This window comes from Poecilia reticulata, chromosome 23 (assembly GCF_904066995.2).
Source record: "Poecilia reticulata chromosome 23, P_reticulata-male-v2, whole genome shotgun sequence".
Taxonomy (NCBI): Eukaryota; Metazoa; Chordata; class Actinopteri; order Cyprinodontiformes; family Poeciliidae; genus Poecilia; species Poecilia reticulata.
The window spans coordinates 10917499-10941068 of NC_088852.1; the positions used below are offsets into that span (position 1 = coordinate 10917499).

Below are 23570 nucleotides of genomic sequence, written 5' to 3' on the forward strand. Positions count from 1 at the left end.
AGTCCTTTCAGGGAACCCTATTCATTTTCCGCTCCCACCCTTCCCCCTACAGAGGGTCTCCCCGCCTGCTGCTTGCTGCGGGAGCGGTTTCAGGTTAAACACCGCGAGAACAGACGATCTTCTTCCACTATACCCCTTCAGAACAAAGGCATGTGAGCCAAGAGCTGAAGTGAGTTTTAGTTGAGTATTATAAGAGTAAAACTCAAGACTTTTCACGCCGCTCAAAGTTGACCATTCCTGATCACTTTGTCAATAACCACCAGAAGAGAATCAAGACATTGTGACTCTTCTATCAATGTTTAGATTTAAGCTTCTTCTTTTTTTTTAATTTTTTTTTACTTGCATTAGAAAAAAGATGCATTGGAATTAAAACTAGCAAATATTTGCTAGTTTAAAATGATGAGCAACACAGGAATTTAAAATGATGAGCAACACAGGAAGTACAGTTGCGAGGGTTAGTAATCGAACATCTGAGATAAAATGAACATCTGTAACATCAGTAATAAACAGAAGAAAATATGATACAATCATTTACAATGTTTACTAAAATTAAGATAGTAATACAATATGTTGTGCTTAGTGTTTGTAGATTGTATAATTTGTTTTGTTTTTGTGGTGTAACAGATACCTCTTGTAAATTAGACAATGAGTCTCAAGAGCTTTTTCCTGTATAAATAAAGGATTGTATAAATAAAATCTACAAATGCAAAAGAATAATAAGGTGCACTTAATGCTTCATGAAATAAACGATTAAATTAGAACAGCTTAGCTTAAAATGCTTGTGGAGGTCGTTGTTGATCTTCAAGATTACCACCAGAGGGCGACATTGTCTTCGTTCGATTCAGTCAAAAGGGTCTTATTTTCTAAAGCGCAACAGGAAGCGCTACAGCAAGTGGTCTAACTTCACGGCTAGCCAAAATCAGAAAACGTTAGTTTCTATGTCATGACTTTAGTTCCGAGATGCGTTTTCGAACATCATAATGCGGCGTTACATACGTGCACTGCTGTTGTGCACGGTGTTCGCTGTGTTTTCGGGCTTGTATGTTTACAGCAAGCTGTTTAACACGGACGTCTCGGCCGGAGGACACGGAGCGAGGAGGGCTTTCATCCCACAGAGAGGCACCGGAGGCAGGCGGGGGTCCGCGGTCAGAGTCGGGCCCCAGAAACCGCACTGGTACAATAGGTAGTTCGGTGTATTATTTGGGAATTACGTGGGCAACATTTAAAAACGTGTTCAAATTGCATGTTTGAAAGCGTAGTTTGAGATCCAAAAGTTCAATCCGAGAGATGCATAGGAATGTGGCAGTGATTAAGCACTAGTATGCAACAGTTGCAGAAACATCAACTTGATCAATATTTTAAAGAAACGACTTTTTGTAATATTTACATCTTACATACTGAATGTGTTTCAGACATTTTTACTGCACCCATTATTTTGTGTAAGACCACTAGTGTTATATTTATACAGGCCTTTAGGGGTCGCTGTTATTGTTCTTTAAGTCAGAATTAATTCAGAAATCATTAATTTTTTATGTAATTTATTGATCTTTATTGACAGACTAGTCAAACTACAAAGCGTGGTTTTCAAGTGAAATCAAACAAAGAAATCTGAAAAGCATGTTTTTTGGGAGGACATCTGCAGATCTAGAGGGAAAATCTTGTCCGTTCTTTTTGCTCGTCTTGCCCATTCAGCCAGGTTGGATAGAGAGCCTCCATGAGATACCATGATGCTGCCACCACCATGTTTCATTATGGGGATGGTGATTTCAGTGGACATGTTAGTTTTCAGTCACACGTAGGGGTTTTGCATGTCGGCCAACATGTTCAATTTCGGTCTCATCAGATCAGGGTTCTTTCTCCATGTCGCCATATTTGACCTTTTTTTGTGGACAAGCAAAAAAAAACAAAAAACTAACAGAAATAATATAATAGTATACTCTTTTTAGAACACCTTTCTGCAATATAAAGCTCAAGTCTTTCCCCTCAGGTATATCATGCGTCAAAGTGGGCGGGTAGAAGGTGCGGGGAGTGGTGTTCAGAGGAGACCCGAGCCCCCCATGCACCTGGCCGTGGTGGCCTGCGGGGAGAGGCTGGAGGAGACCCTCACCATGATCAAATCCGTGGTGCTTTTCAGCGTCAAGCGCCTCTACCTGCACGTCTTCGCTGAAGATCAGCTCCACGCCAGCTTCGTGGGGACTGTGAGTTACGTTCCGTGTTACTATCGGGGAATTTTCCTTTTCCCACTGCTCGTCGTCAGCACTTTGTACCGATGCGTTTCAGCTGGAGTCGTGGCCCGATTCGTTCCGCTCGAGGTTCAACTACACCGTGTACTCCATCAGCTTCCCCAGCGAGAACGCCGGCGAGTGGAAGAAGCTCTTTAAACCTTGCGCCTCTCAGAGGCTCTTCCTACCCGTGAGTTGCTCAGAGAAGTAAATATTTACTTGGAGCAACCTTGAGGTCAACATCTTTGTTTTGGGATTTGTGATTTGTCATTTTATAGCTGATCTTAAAGGACATCGACTCGATCGTGTATGTCGACTCCGACATCCTCTTCCTTCAGCCCGTAGATGGCTTATGGGACTTCCTGTCCCAGTTTAGTCCTTCCCAGCTGGCGGCCATGTCCCCCGAACACGAGGAGCCCCGCATCGCCTGGTACAGCCGCTTTGCAAGGCACCCTTTCTACGGCAGGACGGGTATCAACTCTGGGGTCATGCTTATGAACATGACAAGGATGAGAAGCACCTTTTTTAAGGTGAGCTTCCTTCTTTTGACCACAAGAGGGCCCCATTCTCCTGTGTCTGATGTCCACGAACTTCTGAAAATGCTCGCTTGTGTCGATAGAACGATATGACCCGAGTGGGACTGCGCTGGGAGGAGCTGCTGATGCCTCTCCTTCAGAAATACAAATTGAATATAACCTGGGGAGACCAGGACCTTCTCAATATTATTTTTCATCATAATCCTGGTAAGCGTGCACATCCTTATGGTACGGATTCTGCACTTTAAGATGACACATTTTAATTAAAAGCTTCAAAATTGAACATAGATTTAACCAGTGAGTGTTACCTCTATTTTTTCTGTCCACCTGCTCTCAGAGTTTCTGCTGGAGTTTCCATGCAAGTGGAACTATCGCCCTGATCATTGCATATACGGCAGTAACTGTGCCTCAGCTGAGGAGGACGGCATCTACGTCTTGCACGGAAACAGAGGGGTTTACCACGACCACAAACAACCGGCTTTCAGAGCCGTTTACGAGGCAATAAAAAAGGTTTGTATAGTTGTCATCAAGGGCCTGAGATTGCCAATGAACAGGTTTTATTTTGCATTTCTGTGTTGATTCGGAAGTTGCGTTTTACAGTATTTTCTAGATCAAAGACGGTTTCCTGTGCGCTTCAGATCCCCCAGTAGATTCTTTTGCTCGATTTCATACTTTGTTTCAATTCAGATCACTAGATTTCATATCTTGAGGTATTTACCAACTAACCTTGCATTTCTAGGTTGTATAACACTTATTTTAAAGTTGGTCTAGATAAAACAGCTAATTCAATTAACGTATTACCTATATGGAAAAGAAATCATAGAAATATCTTTATAGTGTCAGACAAACATATCACCGTACTTGAGGAGGGGTGGACATTTATTGTATCGTTTATTTATTGTGAAAAAATTCTTATAAAAATTTGGATTTATCATCTCAAATTTCAATTAATGATTAAAAAACCGGGAGTTTTATTGTAAATGTTATTTTTACTATTTTCTTAACTGTTCCACAAGAGAATCAACAAATATCAGTAAATTAAAAAATTATCTAATGTAGTTAATGTGTGCAGATTAGTGATATTAGTCGAACTTCTTTAAGAACCCCATTTCAAATGGAAATGTTTTATACCATTTTTAAAAAAAGTAGTACTAAATAGTTTTTTCATCATAATTTCTATTGTTTTCACAAAAAGTCAATGATAAAATTCTAAATACAACTAATGTAGATTGCAAACAGTTACTAGAGTGTTTTTCTATTCCAAGTTTGCCTTCCTTCAGAAAAAAAAGTGCCTCTCTTGTAAAAAAAAAAACAAAAAGGAAAAAAGTCTCCTGGGTACATCAAAGTTTAAAGAGCGGATTTGACAAGGCCGCTCTAAGTCTTGTTGGTTTAATTTAGCTCGACAACTGATGAAAGCCATTTCCACCCTCGGTGACCCAGCTGCTGTCCTCTGCCACCTCCTGCCTCTCTCTCCGGGATGAGATTTTGGATTGCTGCTGACCCCAAAGAGCAAAAGGGCTTTAGAGTTCGCAATTGCCTCGTGCAGGAAAAACACCAATCTTCATCTTCGGCAGATGCTCGGATTGAAAGCTAATTTCCCCCATGAGGATGTTTATGGGTTGCTTACCCGCTGTTTAATGATATCGACGACACAAGTGGCATTTACTTAATGAAGCCATCAACACTGCGAGTCTCATTGCTTTCCCATTGAACGTAGATCAAACTGATGGTTTATCCATACCTTACCCATAGCCTGGAGTTAAGACTGTAAGCTTTATAGGATGGGATCAATGACACTACTGGACACATGTACTACCGGCTGTTCACTTGCACATTTTTTTCCCCACTCCAAACAATGCTTCTTTTTTTTTTAATATAGATTTGTGATCAACTCTGATTTGCCAGGAGGATCTGAGCAAATTGGTTAATCTTCTGTGTGGTTAAAATGTCTGGACAGGCCATTTAATCCATTTCAGTTTGTTTAGATGCAGTGGCGCATTTTTAAATTATTTTTGCACCTCATAATTGATCAGAAAGTGGTGGAAGAACATCATTACAGAGTTCCTGCTCGACAACAGAGAAATGTTTCCAAATGTGTTCATGTATCCGTCAATATCTACTTTCCTCCCTCCGTCATCGATCTGTAGTTCCATCCATCTCAAGTTTGGTCCAAGTTTCCACTCTAACCGTTCAACCATGTTTAGTTTTACCCTTTTATCCAGAATGATTTACAAATAAGGACATAGCAATGCAGTTAATATCACTGGTAGCATTTCAATGTTGTCATTCCAACAAATGAAAAGAGTGTTGATTTTCTGTAGCGTGGCGTCACTGCTGGCCAACATTACCTTGACCAAGTCGTGACATTCATGAATGTTAGCAATAATAATAATAATAATAATAAAGCCAAAGGTTTAAATTAATCAACTTTAAGACATGCTGATGCATCCCTACTTGTTGTGTGCAACACAGCCCTCTTTCCCCTCCCTTCGTTAGCAAGAAGTCTGAAAAGCAGCTGTTAAATGTGCATTTGGAGCGCGATTCCAGGCACGGACAGCCACACAAAAATCAATAACACCAACTGTAAATGCAACTTTATGAGCGACGGGCCTGTCTGGCTTCGGGCTCGTAAAAAATGCCGATCTCTTTGCGACCCAATATCTAGGAGCCCGAGCGCAAGCAAATGAGCTGGCATAAAAAATGTTAATTCCCCTTTGATTTCCTCGGAGCATTGTAAAGAGCCCTTCATTATTGGGAAATCGTGAAACCTCTACTGCCATCTCTGGTTATTACTGGACACTAAGCCTATAGAATTACCCGGAGACCGACGGTGTAGAGCGGTTTATGTTTAGCCAGGATTACCAGTCACGTTTACGGGCCCCGAAGGACACGACTTTGCCTCGAACCATACAACAACCGCATTCTTTTGTCTTTCCAGTATTCTTTTGGATCGGACCCGGTCGCTTCTTTGTTGGATCCTTTGACGGAGGAACTACTGAAGACGACTCACACCTACTGCGGCAAATCCAATGCGCTCTTTACCAAGAGACTAGCGCTCAGTCTGGAAAACATAAACAGGAAAACTCCACATGGACGATGACGTCTACGGTAAAGTTGAGTTGTAAGGCGCTGACAGAACTCTCAAATCACACAACTTTGTGATAACAGGTGATGATGATGCAGTGAAGCTTTGACATTCTGTTGGAGAACAGCTCCATGAAGCTCCGAAGGCCAGCCAGAGTATGGCGAAAAACCAGTGAAACCACACAGTCCAGATCATATGTTACAGATGTATAGTTATCTAATCCAGTATTTGTTTTAGTGACAGTGTTGGAAAAATTGACATTTCAAAAGCATTCTTTGATGTAGCAAGCCTCTTCCGTGAAGGAAATGGAAATCTTCTTGATGTACTTTTAGTTCTAAATCTGATTGAAAGTGTAAAAACTAAGAAGAAGAAGAAGAAGAAGAAGAAAGGCATTGGAATATTGGAGAATTTATTGAACTTTTATTAAAAGGAAGTTGTAACCACTGGAGAAGTGGATAAAAGGTTTTGATATCAGTGTGCAATGGACCACTTTTTTTTTCTTTCCTTTTTCTTTTTTATAATGTTCAGAAATTACTTAAACTGGGAACCTCCTGACTCCAGGACTCAGAGTTGGTGTCAGAAGCCCAGATAAAACTTAACTCCCGATACCAGATCCAGAAAATTGTTCAAATTCTTAGCTTATTTTCATGTACACATCTGGCCAAACTGCACTGTAGGCCATGCAGACTTTTTTGTTGCTTTAACTTGTCTGTGGTTTCCAGTGTTGACAAAAAGTAGCTTCAACTCGCAATCCGACTCCGTCTTGAGCTGATTTGCCCGCTATGCTACGTAGACGGCTATTCAAGTTGAAGAAAGAGCTAGGGACAGCGGCTGAAACACTAATTCAAATTTATGATACTCAAAGCTGTCATTATCAGAGTAAACATGCAAGCATTAGCCTCTCACTTCAAAATTAATTAGCATTAAAATGGACCAAAACAGGAATTTATTGAGGACTGCAGCTGTGGAGTCAGTTGCATGTTTAAAAGATAAACGGTTAAGCTACTCGCACTTCCAGTGACCCACTGTTAGAATATTACAGTAGCTTTCTTAAACTAAATAATCGATGTTGGAGATGCTTAAGACTGTCTTGTAAAAACTCTGCCTTGAGGAAAATGGATAAGAGAGACTTTAGTATCTGGAACACCGTTTTACAAGTGAGTTAAGTGCTTCGCTGTTGGAATAATGTAAACCAGATAATACTGATAAAACTGTTATTTTACTGCTTATAAATTGATTTTAATTATGTATTGAAGTCTAGGGCTGGTATCAGGGACAGATGATCCTGACGTGCCAAACTTAAATACGATGTTTCTTAAAGAATGTCTTAGTAAAAGTGACTGTACGTTGAAAATGTTTAAACATTTAGCAGCTCTTTACTTGTTGGTGTCACATTACCAAATCAGATGTTTATATACATATATATAAATATATCTTTATATGCTGAAAATGTGGGTAAAGTACCAAAATGGAAATTCTACCCCTTCAAAGTTTTCTTTTGCAATGTGATTTCTTTTTTACAGTTAAAAAAAAATCATAGCTCTTGTGTTAATAATGTGTTTTTTAAATAATGTGTTGAATAGCATTCAGGTGTAAAAAAAGAAGACTTGAATGTGTGAACAACCCACTTCTGATACCAAAGACTTGCGTCTGTAATGAAAGTTTGTGCACCACTGAATGTATTTCATGTTGTAAGGAGTTAAATGTGTCTTATTCAATGTTGCTGATTTTTGGGATTTCATTAAAGAACATTTTTTAAAAATTGTGTGTGTGTGTATATATATATATATATATATATATATTTCGACAGTACTTTATGTGGCCACCAGGGGGAAGCATTTTTCAAACGTTTATTAGCGGTCATTAATGAAACCTATTTTCAGATTAAGTTAAATTAAGAAGGCATACCGCCCTGCAAAATATTCATCATCCTTGAAATTTTGTTGCTTCACATTTAATTGAATAAAATCCATGAGCTTTGAAGGACTTTATTCAAATTTTATGTGGTAGACCAACATCATATTTTAGATAATTGTAAGGTGAAAGGAAACTAGTCATGATTTTTTTTTTGGTTTTGTTTTTTACATGCATCCATAAAGAAAATCACTAGTCATAATTTTGTTTTTTGGTTTTGTTTTTTACATGCATCCATAAAAAGTAAAGTATTTATCTCCTTGTTTATTTTCAATATAAATCTTATTTATGTGAAGGTTTTGGAGAACAGTGAGGGAACATTAGCATCATGAAGGCCAAGGGGACCACCAGACACATCAATGGTACAGTTTTGGAAAGCACTTTTGGAACTTTAATCTCATGGAGCACATACAGTCAACCTAAGCTTGCAGAATGGGCAAAAAGACCATAATCAGAGACACTGCTGCAGAGACCTCTATAGTGGTTGAAAACCAATTCTGAACACACCATGCTCCCTGTGAAAAACGGTAGCCGTCTCCGTTTTTCTGTAGTCGGGACTGGGAGCCTGGTCAGAGTTGGTTGGATGAGGGTTGGAACCAGGGGTGAAAGTAAGGGGGTACGGCAGGGTACTGCGTACCCCTAAAAGATTTAGCGGGGGTACGCAGTACCTGCAAGAGAGATGAGCAGCTGTCAGCTGGAAAAAAAAATCAATGGGTTCACTGTGCAGCCGTGAGTACACCCACTAATCTTGATTAGTTTATCAAGAACAATCTAAAACACGACTTAATCAGTTAATAACTTTTTTTCCATTTCATATTGTTTCTGAACTGTTCGTGCTTATAGAGCAGGACTGCAACACGTCGATCGCGGAACGTTTTGAGTCGATCTCGGCATTTAGGTGACAAACTGAACACCGCCAGGAGACTGAGACCAGCACGTCCTCTGACTGACTTAAAACGTTCGTAACTTTATTAAAAAAACAACAAAAATCAACAAAACGTGCTCAAATTAATGACCCAATAACAATAATAATCTCAGTGATTATTGTTTCAGCAAAGTGTTGCGGAATTCTGTGCGTTTCGGTTCCATGCCAAAATAACTAGCAGAGCAGGAGTTTAAAATTAACTAATCAACCACCGCTGTGTTCAGGGAGGCTTATTAATGATCGCAAAATAAATATCAGGCCTGAAAACAAAACAAACAAACAAAAAAAAAATATATATATATATATATATATATATATATATATATATATATATATATATATATATATATAAAATGTATGTATGATAAATAGGCTTAATACAGAGAGTTAAATTAGATTTAAAAAGTTTAAAATTAACCAGGAAAATATGTAGCTAGATGTTTTGACTGAAGACCTGGGATTAATTATTCGTTTCTGTAGAAAAATACATTTATTTTTCCGAATGTGAAGTGGTTATCTGGATCTATAACTGAATTAATTGCACTTGTAGCCTGTAAGCTCTTGTAATTCATTTATCAAAATGTTTTTATAGAATTAGAGGACAAAATAACTCCATATTTAACAAAACATATAAAATCTTTAAAAAGCAAAGCTTTAATGAAGTACTTCACTATTAGGTTGTCAATATAACACACTCAATTTTAAATGTACTCCTGATAAAAGTCAAAGGGATGCAGTGCTTTTATAAACAGGTCAGGAAAAAGTTGATTAAGAAAAAAATATGGAGGGAGCGGGAAGTAGTTCAGTTATGCTAGCTTGACTTTGACAACCTTAAGATCTAGATGTGGTGTGGAATTGTGTTTTAGTTCAGTTAGAAAATAAAAGGCGACTTAAACACCAACTCTGATAGATCATCAGTACAGCAGGTGTTTAAAGAGCTAATAGCTGCAGTAGCTAATCTATCACATTGATCACTTATTAATAATCACAAAATAAACATCAAGCCATAAAAACATAACAATAGTACATAAACATAACAGTAATAGACTGAATATTCAGTTCTTTTGTGGGAATATTATTATTACTACTATTATAAAAAAACAATAGCAATAATATGAAATTATAATAAATTTATTATATTATTACTACTATCAATATGAATAATAATAATATAATTAACAATAATTGATTAATATAATAATTTTAGTATAGTACTTGGCAATATATTACTAAGTATATTAATCATATACAATTAATTGTATGTTGATTAACATACTAATATATTAATATTCATATTATTATTATTATTATTATTATTACTACTACTAATAATAATAATAATTATAAACAAGACTAAAATGTTTTCCATCATCCATCTATTATCTAATGTGCACAAAATCTTTTTGTGCAGGGAGGAAGCCGGAGCACCCGGAGAGAACCCATCATGCACATGGATAACATGCAAACCCCATGCATAAAGAACCCAGGCCAGGATTCAAACACAAGACTTTACTGCTGCAAGGCAACAGTTCTACCAACTATGCAGCCCTAATGTTTTATTTTTGATATTTTATTTGTGAAATTTAATTTTATTGACACCTAAGGAGAATTTAGAGACCAGTTTACCTAACAGTCATGAATTCAGACTGTGGCCAGGAAGCTGGAGCACCAGAGAACAAAGGAGATGATTGTTGATTTCAGGAGGAACAGGATCAAATCATACCTCATTTCCATCATGGGAGAAGAAGTGGAGGTGGTTGAAGAATATAAACACCTCGGTGTTCATCTGGACAACAGACTGGACTGAGACGCAACAGTGAAGCATCTATACAAAGGGACAGAGCAGACTGGAGGAAGCTAAGATCCTTCAAGGTTTGCAACAAGATGCTGCAGCGACACTATAAACAGTGTTGGTGCTGTACTGCTTCCCCCTCCTGAAACTCCGGATGATGGACCAGAATTGCCTTGAAGCCGTGCGGAAGTCTTTTTCCATGGCCTCTCCAAACTCCTCCCATGCCCGAGTTTTTTGCCTCAGCAACCACCTGAGCCGCATGCCACTTCGACTGCCGGTACCCATCAGCTGCTTCTGGAGTCCCACAGGCCAAAAAAGCCCGATAGGACTCCTTCTTCAGCCTGACAGCATCCCTCACCGAAGGTGTCCACCAACAGGTTTGAGGATTGCCGCCGCGACAGGCACCGACAACCTTGCGGTCACAGTTTCGATAAGCCGCCTCGACAATGGAGACACGGAACATGGTTGACTCAGACTCAATGTATCTCACCTCCCCCAGAACGTGTTCAAAGTTCTGCCGGAGATGGGAGTTAAAGCTCAGACTGACAGGAGACTGCCAGACTTTCCCAGCAGACCCTCATAATACGCTTGGACCTGCCAGGTCTGACCGGCATCCTCCCCCACCACCGGAGCCAACTCACTACCAGGTAGTGGTCAGTGGACAGCTCCGCACCTATCTTCACGTCAGTGTCCAAGACATAAGGCCACAGATCCGACGAAATGATGACAAAGTCGATAATCAAACTGCGTCTGGGGTGTCCTGGTGCTAAGTGCACATATGGACACCCTTATGCCTGGACATGGTGTTTGTTATGGACAATCTGTGATGAGCACAGAAGTCCAACAACAGAACACCACTCGGGTTCAGATTGGGGGGCCCGTTTCTCCCAACCACGCCCCTCCAGGTCTCACTGTCATTACCCATGTCAGCATTGAAGCCCCCCAGAAGAACAAGGGAGTCCCCAGGAGAGGCACTCTCCAGTACCCCTTCCAAGGACTCCAAGAAGGGTGGGTAATCTGAACCGTTGTTCGGCCCGTAAGCACAGTCAGAACCCGTCCCCCCACCTGTAGGCAGAGGGAGACTACCCTCTCTTTCACCGGGGTGAACCCCAACGTACAGGCACTAAGATGGGGGGCAACAAGTATGTCGACTCAAATCAGATAGCCATTGCTAAAACCCAGGGGAAAAAACATGCTGACTAAGATCTCCATACCAAAAATCAGGAGGAGTGTGACAGATGTAACATGCATCTGTCACACTCAAGATAACGAACAGCAAGACTTTCTAGAGTGACGTTTGGTGTGATGTTTAGCCCTGTGATTGTCAGCTCTTTTGGCAGGAAATTCTGGTATTATCAGATGTCGAACATCGTAGGGATGCAGCTCACAAGTTAAGGTCCGGTAGTCAGGACCCGTCTCTTCAAAGAAAACGTCAGAGGAAGTTTCCTCTGACGAAAGATCGTCCCCTAGGACAAATCTCTCTTCATGGGTCCGGTGTTCTAATGCCGCTTTCGTCAAAGCAGAGGTTGAGCTTCTAGACTCAACGGTCTCCTTTTTACTACAAACTTCCCCAGCCGGGAAAGTTTGTTTTTTGAGATTAGAGAAATTGTTCCCTGGGGCAGATCTCTTTCGACGGGTCCAGTGATTTAATGCTGCTATCATCAGAGCAGAGGTTGCAGTTTCAGACTCAACGGTCTCTTCGACATTCCCTAGGGCAGATCTCTTTTGGTGGCTCCATTCTTCCAATGCCGCCATCATCAGAGCAGAGGCCGGTGTTTCAGACTCCCCAGCCGGGGAAGGGTTGAAAAGGCAAGAGTCAATTTCATCGTACTCCATTGACTCATCCTTATAGCTACTGGTATCAAATATCACCCCAGGAATTAGCTTATTACAAAGCTTCCTCACTCCTGTGGTGACTAAATATCCTGCGCCAAAGGTAATTGGAAAAAACAAGGTGGTGAATGCAATTTTTTCCATTATCAAAATCTTTGCTCAAAACGGTGTTAACAATCAAAGTGTTGCTTGGATATAACCTCCTGTTTTGAGATCCAAGCATTCATAACCTCAGATGTTCTTTGATCTATGTCATAGATGAGGTCATAGCTACAATGAGCTCACTGTAGTTGTGGGGGAATATCTTGCTTCTGATCGTTGCTATGGAAACGGTCAAATCTGTTGTGCATGACTCAAACTATTAACTTTTTGCAACTGTGTCACTTAATCATTCGAGGCGCCATGACGGACTTCAGAAGGGATTAAAACATGGATTTTAATGTTTAAATATTACGTTTTGTTTGACAATGGTATATTAAAACCATTAATTAGGCAATCATTTCTCAATAGCCGAGAGTCTAGATTCTGTGTATGAAGCATAGTGTAACTCAAAGAGCTGGTTTTTTTCAGGCTAGTGGGACACAACAGATAGAAATTGATCTTAAGTATGTGTGCATCAATGCGTGTCTTTGTCAGTGACCCTTAGGACACTGAACAACAAGAACCTCCAGCAACCGTGATAACTGTGGCCGTTAGACAGTAGAAATAGATGCCAGAGAACATTGTTGTGGTTTGTTTTGAGTTTTAGCTGAAATTGTGATTTGTGGAATTTCTAACCATTTCAGAAAAACATTTGTTCTGATTCTGGTGCAACGTATAAAAGAAAAAAAGACAAGCAGCACAACGCTTACTTCAAGATATTTATTGTTGTATCACTGTCATCTTTGTCCTTGTTTACATAAAATGTAAATTAAGAGAGAGATCATCTCAAAGCAGAAAGGGGTACAGTATACAATATGTCAAACATAGGTCCAGTGCAAAAACAAGTTAACAGAAGTTTTACTAACTACATGACTAAGAACATTAACATTTTTCAGATATATATATATATATATATATATATATATATATATATATATATGTAACAATATCCGTGTGAGATGAGTCCTCGCTGTTCCTTGGACTCTGCGTTGTGTGTTCTTAAGGTTTTTGTCGGAAGGAAACGAGACAGGAATCTGACACACGGCAGTTGAAATTGTGGTTGGCACCATTTATTCGGACCACCCGCCAGCGCAGCGGCTTTGCCTTTAGAATTCAGAGCAAATACTGACCGTTGTATTGCCAGGGCACAGTAACAGACACCAAGTACGGTGTTCTTCAATGGACACACTTTACCAACTTCCACAACCCAAAGAACAAATCCAACATTTCGGTGACTTGCGCTAACATATTTCAAGCACTGTTCTACATCCACCCATTGTTTAATTGATGGCGTCCCAGTCATCAGACTAAATACAAAACAACAATGAATGAATAAATAAATAGATCAATAAATACATAAAAAGACTGTGTGGTATGTCAATGGCCAGCATATACTCCATTAAGTGGAATTTTCTAAGTGTTTATTGCTTTTCTGGCTTTAGCTTTCTCTCACAGCTTCCGTCCTCTTTTTATCTTCTGTTGAGTGTCTTGTCTTTCCACTACTTGTGACTCACAGGAAAATCTCTTTGGTCGGGATTGATTCCTCTGCATGTTCCTTCTCTGAGCACTGGGTCCAGTGACTGAAATGATGACCCCATCTGTTCATGTTCTTTCCATCCTTTATATTTTCTGTCTGGCATGTTCACTCCTTCCACTTCAGGAAGGAGTGAACACCCGTTTACTTGTTGTCTCGCCTGCAACTTCCTCCACATTTTCCTCCAACTTTTCGGGCTCTGAGTCCTCCATCTCTCTTACATTTTTTCGGGCTCTGAGTCCTCCATCCCCTGCACGGTCACTCCAGAGGTTTGTTCTGTCATATCCCCTGTGTTCTCCATTATCACTTCTGCTGTGCCTGCCTCTTCCTGGTCTACTGGTAGGAACATACATTGTGTCAGAAGGTTCTGGTGGACCATCCTCTCAGTATCGCCGTTTTCTGGTCGCACCACATACACAGATAGATATATTGGGTTGCTTTTTCACCACAATGTAAGGTTGCGACTCCCACTTGTCCCCTTGTTTTTGCCGCCCCTCTATATGGCAGACCTCGACTAGGACTCTGTCCCCTTGGTTGAAAATCTGACCCTTTGCCTTCTGGTCATAGTACTTTTTCTGTTGACTTTTGGCTTGGTGAAAGGTCCAGTTTGCTTGAGCGTATGCCTGTGACAGACAGTCATGAAGCCTCTGCACATATGCACTGTATTCTCCTGGTTCATTAGCAGTCTGGAGCCCAAAGATAATGTCAACTGGGAGTCTTGGATGTCTGCCGAACATCAGAAAGTATGGCGTATACCCGGTAGAGTCATGCCGTGAACAGTTATACGCGTGTGTCACTCCATCTAAGTGCTCGTGCCACCGAGGTTTCAGATGTGGCTCTAATGTCCCTAGCATATTCATGAGCGTGCAGTTGAACCGCTCAGTGATGCCATTGCCCTGTGGGTGGTAGGGGGTTGTATGGGTTTTAGTGATGCCCATACATTTGCACAGCTCCTTCACTACAGCACTTTCGAAGTTGCGTCCCTGGTCGGTGTGCAACTTAGCAGGAAGCCCAAACCGGCAGAAGAAGTTTCTCCACAGCACCCTGGCCATTGTGTTGGCCTTTTGATCTTTAGTGGGGTATGCCTGTGCGTACCGTGAGAAATGATCCGTGACCACAAGGACATTCTCCATTCCACCCTTTGACTTCTCCAAAGATCGGCACATCTCTAATATGTATATTTATTTGTTTATTTTTTATTTATTTTTTGTCATAGTACCCCCAAGAATTTAAAACTACTTTCACCCCGGTTGGAACCAAATACAGGTTACTATTGGAGATTGACCTTCCAGCAGCGTAACAATCCTAAACATGCAGCAAATGCCACAGTGGAATGACTTCATTAAGAGACGATCATGATTGGTTGCCATTTCCTTACACATTTGCCTTGTATTGTGCAGCCCTAGTAAAGCTCAAACTATAATCATGTGTTACAATGGCTTAAACCAAAATATCATTAAGAATTTTTAGTAATACAAATTCACTTCACTCATTTCATCACAAATATGCGAGAAAGGTATCTTTTGCATGGTATTGTAAATGAAGTGCATAATTCCACTTTTAAAGCAAAACTATTTTTTTTTTCTGCCTGTTTCTTGGTAAAACAACATGTTCTATTGGCCCTGTAAAAGTTCTAGGCTGAAGCCTGATGCCATCTTTCAAAAACTGTCTCTGACAGATCAATGACTTCGCCGATAATCTATGACTAGGCCACCCAATTCAACACTCCTTGCGCCTCGGCTCCAAGCCGCTCATAAAGTGTAAGTGATGGACCAATAACACAGCCCCCCTATAGGTGCCCTGTCTCTGATATCCCATTGACTACAGCAGATGAGTTTATGCTTATTCCCGTTATGGCACGGCATACCGTTGTCCATTTATGGCTCCAGAGTTAGTTTGATTCATTACGCCATAAACGTCCCCCATTCATCACTATATATCCATATGAAAGCTTATCAATTACCTTTATTGACCTGTGCGCTTTTAAAGCAACGTGTAGCACTCCGGGTCCCCTCGGGTGGGGGGAAGGGGCTGAACGGAGCCCAATTTTCAATAGTTCATCTTCCAAGGTTTAATTTCCCTGAAACCACATGTTTTTATATTGTGATAAATTACTCAGATTGGATTTCTTTTGTGCCGTCTCTTTTCCCGCTGCGAGAGAAACTAAAATAAATACGTGACCTCCAGCTCTCGGAGCGGGTCGAGTGGAAGATGCTTGAAAAAATAAAAATAAAAACGGGAACGTTGTACAACTGCTGAACGCAAGTGTGTAGGTGCGTGTGTGTGTGTGTGTGTGTTTGTGACGGACAAAAGGAAGAAATAATGTGAAGGGGGTGGAATCCAGGTGAGGTTGGCCATTTTTCGGCATTGTCAGTGGAGAGCAAGGATGAGCGAGTAGTGGGAGGACGGAGAAAAGGTTGATGGAGAGTGTTAGTGATGAAAGAAAGAGGCTGTCATAGCCGATACAGCAATTAAGGTGCTTTGTGGCTTCGGAGCTCGATCTTTCGGAGGCTGACTGAAAACAGAGTTGAGCTCTCAAAATTATATCATCAAAAGGAAAAAGAGAAACAGGCTTTTCTCTCTCTCGCTCTCTTTTTTTTTTTTTTTGGTAGGGGGAGCAAACATGTAATGTGTTCTTTGATGGCTCGGTGTAAAGCCACCACTGTCGCAAAGATGGTCCCATTCATGGCACAAAAACAACCACAGAGAAAAAGAGAGGTCCTTTTAGAGAAACAGACTTCCTCTCTGTGGTGAATTACAGGTGGATGAGTGCAGCCTCATCAGGCTGCTTTAATATTAAGGTGGAAATGTTCCCATTACTGCATTAGTGTTAAGATATAGCAAAAAGAACACGCGCTTTCCTTTCAGATCCAAAGTAAATGGCAATCATTCGGTTCTAACAACATCTCACGGCTTTTGATGATCAATTCAACAGCTATCTATTACAATTTCTACTACTTTTCCTGTCCGGTTGTGTTCAGGCTGATAGATCATGGTGGTTGCCTCCATTTTCATGTCAAGAAAATTAATAGGTACTACAAGGCAGTGGAGCTGTTTAAAATCCTTTTAAATAGCTAATATATAGCAACTTTCCTCTTAGAATAATGCTGCAATGATACAATAAAATAAAAAAAATTCTAAACGTTTATAGAAAGACAAGAAAAAACAAATACAGACTGGTCTCCATGGTTTCATCACACTGTCATTATTTCATAAAAATAATATTAATTAGGAGAATAGCAGCTCTGCTTGAGATCCAATTGTTCCTCGAACTCAAATAAGGTTTTAATGACTCACTTCTGGCCTATAAGACAATAAATTACCAATCAACCCGCGATGAAACCATTTCACTCAGCGAACTCGGTGTATAAGCAGTATTTGTAGTGTTTGTTTTTTTCCCCATGTGCACTTTCATGTTTCCCATAAAAAAAGAAAGAAAGAAAGAAAAGAGAAACATGACACCTGCCCAATTTCTGACAGCACAAGCCTCATACAGGCTCGGGTAAAGGACACGCAACTCACACACACCTCTGCAAATGCGAGCATGTTTGTCACACTGTATACCTCGAGATCGCACAGCGGGGGGGGTCATTTACATGCTGTAATAGGGTCTGCATGTCACAAAGCTGCAGGAGATGAGAGGCCCAAACAACCCCCTCCTTCGCCTCGCAACAAGCAGGATGCCATGTTCTGTACTCATTTTATACATGTTTGCAACTCCGGGGGAAGGTCTGATTCCCGGAGAGACAGAAAGCGCGACTTTGCTCCCAACTGAAACTGAATTTGCTGCAGCGTTTTTCTTTCAGCGCAAAGACAGACAGAGGAATCGACTGTCGTCACAAGCAGATTGCTTTATTTACCTCCGCCGACTGTTTACTGTGCATGTTTGACAGGCTCTCTCCACCGCAAATGCCACGAGAAGCCGTGCCAGGCGATGCCCATCCAGCTCCGGAAGAAGATCAGCGTTTGCCGTCCTCCCTCTGATGTCTGCCAAAGCCTTAAGTTTTCATTCTACCCCATGCTGCCTCTTCTGCTTTAGTCTCTGACCCAATTTCTCATCCTGATCTGCAGAAGAACTTTTCCGTGCTACTCTAAACACACACACACACACACAAAAAAACTAATTTGCACATTGATCAGAGAGTATTTGGGATCTTTACTTGGAGAAATGCAGTGTTTTCAAAAAACTCAGATTCTCATCACGTTTTGCGAGAATTGCTGGCGTCAAGGACTTAAGCCGCTCTGCCTTACTCCACTCCACAATCCGTTCGTGTTTGGAAATCAGGTTGTTACAATGCGACAAACATTTCCAAGCACATGAAGCACAAAGTTAAGTACTTTCGAGTATGTCGGGTTGCAGAGATGCAACAAAATTAAGGTTGGAAAAGGTCGGGTGTGTTTTGACGAGCCGTATCTGATAAACAGGAAAACATGCAAGTGGGGAAAAAGGACAGACCTTCCTTCATGTTACCTTCAAGCTACGAGTGTCCTACAGATACATGTTAGCAACAAAACCTCTTAAAATCAGGAAGCAAGTACCATAAATTAGTGACTATGTGTTGTCTGCTGATTCTCATGGACTATAGTTTTTTTGAATAGAAATATGTTAGAGGGTCAGTCATTGAGCTGCAGAGCCACAATTCCCCCAGACAATGACTAAAGTAAGCTGATAATCTTTTCTTATTTTTAACACTTTATTATTTTACTACCAAAGTTCAAAGCTCTGCTATATCTTCAACACCTTCTGTGTTATCTAACACTATTCTTGGCCAGTGGGATTATTTGAGGCTCCAAGAACTGATAAAAAAGAAGAAGAATTTAACAGGGGACAAAGTTTTTCCCTAACAAGCCATTTTCCTGTAAGACCAGCTCCCAGTTCGGGTTTAAAAGCCAAAAGTCCACTTTACTCATAAAACTTTACCTTTTGATGAAACTTAAACTTGCAACTCACTTGGGGGACCATTATGGTGCTGTTGGCCCAGAGTGACAGGATTACAATCGTACATTTCCCCCTGTATTCGTCTCATCCGCTCTCTGTATGCCATTATCTTTCTGTGTCTCTCATCTAGAGTTTGTATTTTTTTGTTTTGTCTCTCCATGTACCTTTCTGAAGATATTTCTGTTCCTGAGTTGTATTTTTCCAAGACTCGGTGCCAGCTTGACGGCATGCCAGGATTTTTTTTCTTTTTTTTTTTTATTGTTTGTTGCCGTCTGTCTCTCTCTTGCTGTTTTTTTTCCCCCCCGTCTTTTCCTGTTGCCTTACCCTCAGCGGTTGAGTTGGATGGCCCCCCCTCACTGAGTTTACTTCCCTTGGCAATTTCCTAAAGAGTTTTTGTTTTATCCTCCTTTTCCGTCAAAGGAAACTTTCTGTCTTCTTTTGTAGACCAATTTCGATGCCATTTTCATTGATAAACTAATTTTGTTCTCAGAGAAAAAACATTTCTTTTTTGTGTCACTTCACCCCCTCCAGGCCTGACCTTTAAAATTCACACCACAGGTTCACAATCATTCCTCGAATCCTCCCTTAACTTAACTCTATCCTCTCCCTCTGACTCCTCTGTGACCCCTTTGCATCTGTACCTGAAGCTGGACTAAACGATCACAAGCCTGTTTCGGTTTTAGTGAAACATTTTCATCTCTTATCTCATTTAGAGTGCAACGTCAACATTAAAAATGCTTCTTTTTCATTTCAGAGAGAGCTGGTGTTCATGCCCACCCCCTTTTTAATGCCACCCTGGGCAGCTGCCCATGCTGCACCACTAATCCCCTACTTAAGCCACACCTTTCAGCCAAACAGACAGTGACAGTTGGTTTGTCATTACAGAGCCACGGAGGGAGCTTAGCGTTCATGATGACTGGGTCAGGGCTTCGAACTCAGAAACGACACGATGCAACCGAACAGAAAGTGGAAGCAAACAGCAGAACTTCCCAGCCATCTACGTTCTTGTGAGTCATTGTAGACAAGTGGATGGGTCAGGTGTAAATTTGCATGCATGTGTCTTTCAATATGCATATGTGTGTACATACACAAACACACTCTTGCATCACCGGTGCTCTAGCTGCTCTACAGATGTGAAAGAAACTTGAAGCCAAAGCAAAGAGGCTGCTGAGATGGGAGAATCTGTCATCAGAAATGAGTGAACCTGCTGCTTTGATACTTCTGCCTCTCCGGGCCCCTCCTCTGCTTCCTCTCCCCCCCGTTTCCTTTTCTTTCCTTTTTTTTTTTTTTTTATCCTCATAGCACAACAATAGATTCCCCGTTACTGCCCTTGCCGTCCGCTCTGCAGATATTGGCCCCCGGAGTGAGACAACTCCGAAAAGATGTCAGGCTCCCTGTGTGTGTGTGTGTGGTCATGTGCGTATTTATCCATTTGTGCAAACAAATGTCATAGAAAGCAGATGTGCTTTCATAGTCACTCGAAGTGTGTGTGCATGTGTGCGTGTGTGTGTGCGAGCGCAAGGGGATGGCTGGGAGGTTTCATTGTAAGCTTATCTTCTCCTTTCCCCACTTCTTACGCTCTTCTAAACACACCTTTTTTCTCTCTCTCACGCACACACACGCACACACACACACGCATACATGCACACACACGCACACACACGCACACACACGCACACACACATCCCCTCTCCCTTCCCTTGTGGGCTTTTCAATTAGGTAATTACAGTGGCAGAGAATAGAGCCTGTCTGGACACTGGCGCTCCATTGTAGAGGCACCTGTCCCCCCGTAGACAGCAATTACCTGCCAGGCTGGAGGGGAGTTGGAGGCTATTGTCTGCGTGCGTACGTTTGTGTGTGTTTGCAAGTGTGTCGTTTCTCGCGACACGTCTCATCTGTGTATGTATTTGCGTCAACACACAGGTCTGTTTGTGCTCACACATGTTTAGGCTCTAAAGACTCCATTGTGTGTTTGCCCAAGACGCTTTCCATATTTATATCCTGCAATAAAGGAAGTTTGGGGATGTAATTTTATCTGAGCTCATGCTTACCCAGGCAACCATCAGCTTTATCTTTAATTATAAATATTCCACAATGCCAGAGAGACTTCGGGCGGTATGTGATCAGTGTGCAGCGGGAGGTCAGTTGCAGGATTTTTTTTTTTTTTATGCCTGCGGGGTACACCGCTCACATAAAGCTACCACCTACGAGCAACACATTTAAAAAGCGCTGTTAAACATTTTGTTAATATTTTTGGCAATTTAGCAAGTTTTCTTCCAATCGTAGCAGCAATTAAATGCAAAAAAAAAAAAATCCATTAAGAGAGACTGTTGAGTTATTAAAGCATGGGGCTTGAGTAACAGCTTGAACGCAAATTTACATCCAGAGTAGCTCATCAATTTAAACAGTTTTTTAAAAAATATACATTAACTTTTTTAGAACTACAAAGCAATAGCGGTTTCTAGGTCCAACCTGATTCTGCAGTATACCAGCCAGTAGACCGCTAAATTATTTTTCATTATATTTTTGCAGAATGTGCTTTAAGCAAAAGTCAGCTTTTTTCAACATGTAGTGCTGTAAAAAAAATAAAAAGAAAAAAAATCCTGTCATGCAAATTTCTTCTGCTTTTGCTTTTTCAAAATAGAAATTTTAATATCAAAGATAGACTTAGTGGATAGCTAACAAACTGGTTGTGCCAAAATCGGCACCAACGTCTGCCATCAAGTGTTTGCTGTAGCAAAATGTACCTAAAAATGTTAATTTTTGAATTGTTCTGTTGTGGAAATGAAAAATTATTACATAAAAAAAACTGAAATACTGCTAAAACCGGCATTTTTTTTTTGTTACATATACACTTGATAGCATAAGCTGGTTCATATTAGCTGAAGTAAAAAATGTGAAGCGAAACTCACAGTAGCATCCCTTAATGTTTTAAAGGTTATTTTTTACTAAAGTGCTATTTAGGCATGAATCATCGTAATAATCTGTTAGTATTATAACTGTCCTCAAAAACATAAAAACAACAACAAAAAAAACAATTGTTCGAATCTTTTTACCACTTTCACACTAGCAGGAGTCATAATTTTAACGCCATTCCCAACAGTTGACTTCATTAAAAAAAAAAAAGCATTAGCTTTTGTTAAGCCAGCTGATCAGCAGGGTGCAACAACAGATTGGGGAGGGGGATTTTATTGTGCTATTCTACTCTCACATCCTCTGAGTGGCGTTCATTTTCCTTGGTGGTGACCTGAAGTAAAAGAGCGGAAATGAGGACGACTGTAGATGTTGGCTTCTAAGATAATGCTAAGATGGTTTATATTAATTCACATTAAGGTATTAATATGAAGTGTTTTAGATGAGGAATTTGTAGATTTTAGTGATTACCGTGAATAGCTAAAATAGCTAATCCCAGTGAACACCGGGGGATCCACCGTATATAAAATATGCTTAAATACTGCTTTTAAAACACTTTCCAACACAAAAAACCTGTTGTATTAAATTACACCACTAACTACTTGTCTACTCATGCAGCAGCAGCACTCAGGCAGCAGAAGTGTGTTTGTCCAAATTACACCCCAATGGATCTTGCGCTGCTGTGTTGCTCCCCGGTGTGTTAATTCACACTTGGGTTCGTTTTATAGTGAGCCTATTGATCTGCCTGGCCACACATGTGAAGCCCGAAAAGCTCTGCTAAAGCAAAGCAAAATGTCTACTTTCAAAAAACCACGACGGAAGGGCAGCAGTGTGATTCTGTTATTTCAGAGCGCAAAACCCCGTCAGCGGGGGGGGGGGCATTTTCCGCCAAAAGTCTTTGTCACCAAACGAAGGTTTTGAAATGTTCATTAAGTGAACAGGTTGTGAGCATTTTTCATTAGATCATGCTCATAACACACATGAGCGCGTCACATTTTAATGATGCGTCTCCGTGAAAAGCCGTTTGCAGCCGGAGTTGAGGCGACACAGCATGAAGATTTACCGTCAGACGTGTTCCATCGCCGGCTGCTTTGTGGTTGTTAAATGACATTGATGAGAACAACAACCCCTGGCTGCGTTCCAGGCTACGGCAGCCCGGTGGGTGCTTATCAGCGGTGTTTATCGAGCTTTTGCTCTCCCCGTTGTTCCGAGTGGAGGAAGCGAGGCAGGATATGAGGCTGACGGTTCAGATCAGTCACCGATAAGCATCGCGCCGGACTAACGACGCTTCCTAACGAAAGGAAATCTGACAAGGCATATAATTAGAAAAATCATAATCATGCCCCTCAAAGATGGATTCAGGCTGTGTGAAGGTGGAGGAGGAAGTGAAGTATAAGATCATGTCTCCTGCCAGACCAAAATGTTTTTTTCCCCTTTAAAGCTTATGTTGGCAAGTCTCCATCAGACTGCTTGATTTTTATTTTCCACATTAGTTTGAAGTTGACCGCCATTACCCCTCTGCGCTTCGGCATACTCAACTTTGTTTACATCCTCTGCTTCAAAGTCCTCATAGCACCTATCAATCTTCACTGCTACTAGCATTTAATCCTCCCCTCGAATCGGATGGCATTTGCTCCACCATCCTTTCGGCCTTCCTATCCCGGGCTTCTCGTGACCACTGCTAAAACAACATGCAACTGATCGCAGCCGTTACCTCCGTCAAGAGGTTTAATTTA

At 40.9% G+C, this 23570-nt stretch overlaps 2 protein-coding genes across 3 annotated transcripts in view; one reads left to right on the forward strand and one right to left on the reverse strand.

Annotated features, from left to right (window-relative positions):
* Nucleotides 1-23570, reverse strand: part of pphln1 (periphilin 1) — a 77599-nt gene that overhangs the window by 37340 nt on the left and 16689 nt on the right. The window lies entirely within an intron of this gene.
* Nucleotides 850-7605, forward strand: gxylt1b (glucoside xylosyltransferase 1b). 2 transcript variants are annotated; one of them, XM_008400987.3, is made up of 7 exons: nt 850-1174; nt 1988-2198; nt 2281-2412; nt 2501-2752; nt 2842-2965; nt 3096-3268; nt 5697-7605. In XM_008400987.3, the coding sequence occupies exons 1-7, from the start codon at nt 981-983 to the stop codon at nt 5856-5858; spliced, it is 1248 nt and encodes a 415-aa protein (XP_008399209.1). In that variant the 5' UTR covers nt 850-980; the 3' UTR covers nt 5859-7605. The 2 variants fall into 2 exon arrangements, with proteins under 2 accessions (XP_008399209.1, XP_008399208.1); XM_008400986.3 differs by having other exon boundaries at nt 852-1183.